Here is a 6652-nt window from a genome sequence, read left to right on the forward strand (position 1 = left end):
ATTATCCAGCCCACCAGGTTGTGACTCATCTCAAAATGCTCTGTCATAGCTAAAATGTGGTTGCTGATAGTATTAAAGTCTTATATTTTCCTCAAATTAGGAATGGATTTTCTTGGTGAGCAGGACTAATTACAGTGATTAGTAACTCATCTTGCAGATGGGCGTGAGAGTACTGTTTTAGACAGACTTGAAAAAAATGTGTGTATGTTCTTTCACCTGGCTGAATCCTCCGCTCAGTTCCAGGTCTTATCCAGCAGGGGACACACTGTGTCTTGTGTTTATTGAGTAGGTGTCAGATGTACTGAGCTATTATCAGACTTACTCCTACTGTGGAGCAACGACAACTGCATACAGATGAGCAGGGAGTTGTAGCTGCAGATGAATCCCTAATATGTTACTTTATATAGAGAGCTTGGTTTAAAGGAATACGTCACCCCATAATGATCATTTGTATATCAATAACTCAACCTGAAATAAGATGAATAAAGTTTTTTGAGAGAAAAGAGAAAAAAAATCATGAATTTAAGTAAAAGGGCCCCATGTTAAACAACACCAAAACTATATGAAAACATCTGTTTAAAAAACTCTAACAACTCGGGTAGTAAAATCCAACTCCGATTTATTCAGTCGTATGCTCAGTACTTCCCAAACGGACAGTCCTTTCTGAAGGGGAACTGAACTGAAAGTGAAACATATTAATGCTCAGACTCCATTGACAAAAACTAATTTTTCCTCGCTCGACACAGGAGCTGCTGGTCTACCCCAGTCTAGTTTTTGTTTGACCTTGATGTTTTTAAATGATAGTTTGGATTCCCCAAGGTCACACAATAACACAAACAAACTAATTGATCAAAGTAGCGCTAGACCTGCAGCTCCTGTGATCAGCGAGGTAAAATGACTGTTTTTGTCAATGGACTCTGAGCATTAATAAGTTTCACTTCCAGTTCAGTTTCCTAACAAAAAGGCTTCTCTGTGTGGGAAGCACTGAGCATATGAACTGATAAATGAGACTTGGATTATACGGTACTTGTGTGAGTTTAAAAACATGATTTGATTCAGTTTAACTTTTGTTAAATGCCGACCCCCATGACTACAAATCATCATGAATTTTCTTAAATTTTGGATTATTCATTCACTGGACACAAGCAAGAAAAACTCATTTTTATCGACAAAATTTAGCATAACTCATGGTGAGTAAATGCTTTACACATGGTCATTTGGAGGGGGGTGAAGTATTCTTTTGTGGTAAGAAAACAAATAAACGGTGAACATTGTGTAAATTAAAAAGATTTTATTGTATAATAGCTCAAAATAGAATTTAACACAATCACTTTTCGATCACTTTTATGCTGAAAGAGGATTTTGGACATTAGGCGGGGTAATCAGGATGAATACTGTATATGTACTGCAAGATGGACAACCCAGTCCAAGGTACTGAAAGCTAAGCAAAAGGGTTGTTTACATCAATGCAGAAATTTCATTCAGTGTCAGTCTCAAGACAGAGCTTTGTCTGCTTGGAGAAAGAAAGGTTCAGTCTGTGGAACATGTAGACAGAAAACATGACAAATACCCTGGAGGTCTGAGCCGCTCTGCAAATATCTGTCCTTGGATTGAATCAGGTTGTCTTTAGTTTCAGTCCAGTGGTCATCAGCCGCTCAGACTCATTTGTTTCTCCTGTGTTCACTCGCTGTGCTGCAGGAGCATGATTGTCCACTTGTATTTCCCTGCTTAGGGTTTAGGCATTTTTTACAATACATCTTAACACAGAAACAATGTCAATATATACTTTATACGGTATATAAAATAAATACAAATCTCTTTCTACACCACTGCTCTGATCTATCACTCCTCTCTGAACTGTGATTCACAAAGTGTATATCTGACGTGTGTGTGTGTGTGTGTGTGTGTGTGTGTCAGTATTTTTTGTCTGGATTTAAATGTGCACAAACATAATTATCTCAGCGGTCCTGGTGTAACAGCAGTTCCTCACTCTGCTTTGGCTAATGTGTGTTGCTCCCTTCTGTCTTTTGATTGACGATCAGAGCTTTAGGACTTTTGACTTCCTGCAGGATGTGGTGCTTCCCTGCCCCCTCTCCAGGCTCGTTGTCCCAGCCCTGGCCTGCCAGCAGTAGCAGTATGAGTGCGAGGAGCAGCAGTGTCACTGCTGTGGAGGTCAGCTCTGGGCTGAGCTGCAGGCTGGGCTGAGGCTCCAGGACATCCTTCGTCCTGAATGAAACACACTGAGGCTTCCTGCTCTCTCTTGATCTCCTGCTGGCATGCTTGGCACCCTCACTGATCCCTAAATGTAGACACACTCTGTAAAATGTCTCTGCCTGCAGGTGGGTAAGGTTGAAGCTCTGTGTGCCAGCCAGGATGCGTGTGGTGTATGTTGGCGTGTGTGCATTTGAGTATATGGCTTGCCAGGACAGACGAGTTGAAGGCAGGTTGCGCCCGCTCTGCCAGGTCAGGATAGCGTAGTGTCGTCCGACCTCCCTCACCTCCAGTCGTGCATCTGCTCTGAAATAGCCCTTCAAATTAGCAGCCATCTCCCTCCTTCTTTTCTTTTCTCTGCCGTGCACACCCACTGTAACGCTGCGGGTATCTGCCCCCAGTGCATTCTCCGCTACACAGGTATACAATCCCGCCTCGCTGGGGGTGACCTTGTTCAATTCCAGAGTTCCCTCAGGCAGTAGCCGGTAGTGTTTGGAGGGGTTACAGGGAGCATCATCTTGAGGCTGGCTGGGAGAGACACTGGAGGCAGATGTGAGGTTGAATCCCTCAGAGGTTGTCGGGCTGTGGCAGGGAACAGGAGCTGGTAAACCTTTGGATGCATGGCTTGGTGCAGGACCAAGTTTCAGCCCAGATGGAGTCACCCAGTACAATTTAGGCTGTGGATCCGCAAGAGCTCGGCAATGCAAGACCAGTTTTCCACCTTCTCTTACCCCAACGTAGGACGGGAGGGAGTTGGTAGGGATCAGGGGGAGGCATGAGGCCGACATCTCCCTGGAGGATACCTCCCTCACCCTGCGAGCTCTCAGCTCTGGAGGTTCAGAGCACAGCGTGGCCTGTGGTTGGATGAAACGCACCATCCGGGGTGTTTCTGTTTGTGTGTCTTCAGTGTGAGGGTGAGAGGCAGCCCAATGAAACAGGCAGTCGCATCGCAGCGGGTTGGAGTGCAAACTGACCTCCTGAAGACTCGGCAGGGAGAGCATGATGTGCTGGTGCAGTGCGCTCAGAGAGTTGGAGTTGAGCATGAGAGTTTCCAGCCTGCTCAGCTGGAGGAAAGCTTGAGGATGAATGTAGGAGAGTCGAGGATTGTTGGTGATTTCGAGCTTTGTGAGCTCTGGAAGGTTCTCTAGGGCGGCCCTCTCAATGGACACCAGTTCCTCCATGTTGTTCAGACCGAGCTCCTTCAGGTGGACCATGTCTTGGAAGTCTCCGGTCTCTATAATTTTGATGTGGTTCTTGTTGAGGTCGAGGAACTTCAGTCCTGGGACTCTCATCAGGGCCTGAGTTGGAACCTTTGTCAGCCGGTTGTCGTAGAAGGAGAGGCTCTCTAGGCCCTCCAACCCTTCCAGTGCTTTCTCAGCCAACCCTCTCAGACCCATACCGCCAAGGACAAGACTCCGGAGGGATTTCAGGGCCAGAAAGCCTCGCTCAGGCAGGGCCTCAACTGGGTTTCCCCCAAGCATCAGAACTTCCAAGCGCGGCAAAGCCCTGAACCACCGAGGATCAACAGTGGTGAGTCTGTTGTTGTTGATATGCAGACGCAGTAGCGAATCCAGACCGGTGAAGGCTCCAGGTGCTATCGAGTGTAAGTTGTTGTGGCTGAGAAAGAGTTCCTGCAAAGCTGGAAGTGAGGAGAAGGAGGCCTCAGGGAGGTGACTGAGATGGTTTTCCTCCAGGTGCAGAGACAACACAGAGGGCAGAGGGGAGCTCTGAGTTATCGTCCTAACATGACTGAAGCGATTCTGGGAAAGGTCAAGGTCGGTGAGGTTTGCAAGCCCTTGCAACGCCACGGTGTTGAGCTCAGACAGAAGGTTGCTTTGCAGGCGCAGGGTGTGTGTGTTTGGTGGTATGGGTAAGGGCAGCTTGGTCAAGAGCAGGTCATTGCAATCCACAGTTGGAGCTTCATGGTAGACAGAATCAAGGGAGAACCACGGCTTGATCTGACACACACACCGTGCCGGGCAAGAGACGTGCCATGGCAGTGCGTGAGGTAGCGAGCCCATGATGCCGGGCACCAATACACCAGCGAACACACACAGGAGACACTGCAACTGTAGGAACACTAAAGTCGGCCTCATAATCCTCGTAGGTCACAGGAACTGATTCAGACAAGGTGAGCTTGTTATGAGGATGTGAAATTAATCATTTGGACAGGAAATGAGTGTTATTAACAGTTTTAAGGTGTGTGTGCAAGCTGTTAAAGGTAGGCCAGACGGTTCATTGTCATCATTCATAAAATCTTTAACGATTAAAGAGTGATTATATTGTTAACAGCATTCTGCAGTAGCGTCAGACACAACTGAAAAATGTGTATGTTCTTTTTGTGGGAAAGTACGCTGTTCTACAAAGAGTATTTTTCTGTGCAACTGTGATTGCAGTGGTAGAACGGGTACTGCACAGTGGCTGTAGCTCGATGACGGCCTTTGTTGTCACACCATCGATTTCACATCCTGGCCACAGGTGGAGGACTCATGGCTCCCAGCGTGGTGGCTCACTGTTGTGTCAGAAACAAAAGGAGAGAAAAAAGGAGGCTCAGAGAGAAAGTAAAATAATCTAAAATGTGTAATATAGTCTGTTAAAACAGAATGTGTCACTTAAATACAAGCACATTTTTTAACGTTATACCTCATCAGTCCCCACTCTAAACCAAATCTGAATTACAATAGATGTATTGGCAAGGTCACATGGAGGTTCAAGGATGTACTCTGCAGAAATGCTTTGCAGCTGAGAAGGGCATGAGAGATGTGAAGAAGAAAAGATGAAAAGCAAGGAGACAAAAGGCTGAAAAGAGAAGCATTCAGAGGAGAATTTACATTTTCCAGAGGAGATCTGCCCTTAACTGTAGCACATATAGACGCAGACGCAGATTACTTAATTAACTAAAAGAAAGTAGGTAAGAGGTAAGGTCTCTTACCTCTTACCTTCTTAGGTAAGGTCTTTGTGAAAAAGAAAAAGAGAAAAACAGGACTCTGCTGTAATCTCCAGTGGCTCTTTCACCCTACACGGGAAAAGGTAAATATGCAGGAGTGATGAAATTGTGTTGCACTTAAATATTTCATGTCAGTGCTTCACATTCAGTGTTCAGTGTTAGAACATAGCATCCCACAAATGTTATTTATTATGTAACAGTTAAAGAGATCCAAAGGATCTTTTATATTAACAGCCTTCTGTACTCAAGGCTATTATGGGAAAGACTGCGTGAATGTAGCTGCTGGAACAAATGCACACGCACACACAGACACACACACACATCAGTTACATCAGTATTTACATTTAGAGCATTTGGAAGGCTCTGTTATCCGGAGAATGATACAACAGCATATTATTTGGCAGAATTGAAATCATCCCAGTAATTACCTGACAAGCTCTGCTAAAACATCCTGTTAGGAGAAATGTTATGTGTCAGAGTAACAGGTTCTCAACAACGGGTATTAACTTACATATTATATGGGAGTCAGGGTACACTTTGTCCAATAAAGTATGACTGTACAGGCCAAAAGGTAACATAGCCTACTATTTATTGTATATTAACCTACATTCAATAAAAAGTTAAAAAAAAAAGATTTTTTTAATTTCATTGAAATCTGCATTGATTGTGTTTGTAACGTAATTGTTTAGTTTACAGAATTCCAAAGGGCGTAATATATTTGATTCTTACAATAATCTGATCTCTGATGGCAATGTGATAAAATTGGTCCTCATGTATTGCAATTCTAACTAAACCAAAACAACAATTTATAATTATTGATATAATATTAACCTTAAAAGTGCTAACTCATCTCTGTCATGGTGTGAAAACATATGAGTATTACGTAAACTAAAACAAAAGTATAGGTTTATGCTACATATATTATAACAGCTATGCATTAACTATTGTAAACTTTTTAATCAAATGAATATTTTCTTTTTTCCTCAGTAGGCCTATTTATTTAATATACAACATGCAATGATGATTGCTGGGTAATGTGTTTATGCTGTTGTCCAATCTCAAATTTCTCTTTGATCATGTGGCAAAACAATGAGGCTAGGTGGAGCTCATCTGTGAAAAGCACCCTAAAGTAGATTTGTATTTTTTATTTTTATTTTTTTACAGTTGCCAGCTCACCGACAGGCCCCTCGCTGCTTCCCTCACTGTGTGTCAACAAACTTGCAGCAGGTAAGCTAACATTAGAAGCAAGCTAGATAATACTGGTCTAAATATCATAACGTTTGGCTGTTGTGTTAAATGCAAATTTTATGACAAGGCATACATGTATTATGTCTACGGGCTACGTTGTGGATATTAGTAAATACATGTCGCTACCAGGTGGCTAGGCAACCTATGAATTATTATGGAAAGCTAACTAATACCCTAATAGATGCTGTCTAATACTAGCATCAATTATTATATACATCTATATTTATATTTACATATTTTCGGTTC

General features: G+C 43.3%; 1 protein-coding gene across 1 annotated transcript in view; it reads right to left on the reverse strand.

The window, feature by feature from the left end:
- Positions 1-1354: 1354 nt before the first annotated feature.
- The window catches only part of lrrn2 (leucine rich repeat neuronal 2), a 15932-nt gene continuing 10634 nt past the window's right edge, over positions 1355-6652 (reverse strand). The window contains exon 2 of the mRNA XM_042496621.1: positions 1355-4723. Coding sequence (XP_042352555.1) covers positions 2001-4307 — 2307 coding nt within the window. The 5' untranslated portion in view covers positions 4308-4723 and the 3' untranslated portion in view covers positions 1355-2000. The remainder of the gene's footprint in view (positions 4724-6652) is intronic.

Source organism: Plectropomus leopardus, chromosome 2 (assembly GCF_008729295.1).
Source record: "Plectropomus leopardus isolate mb chromosome 2, YSFRI_Pleo_2.0, whole genome shotgun sequence".
NCBI lineage: Eukaryota > Metazoa > Chordata > Actinopteri > Perciformes > Serranidae > Plectropomus > Plectropomus leopardus.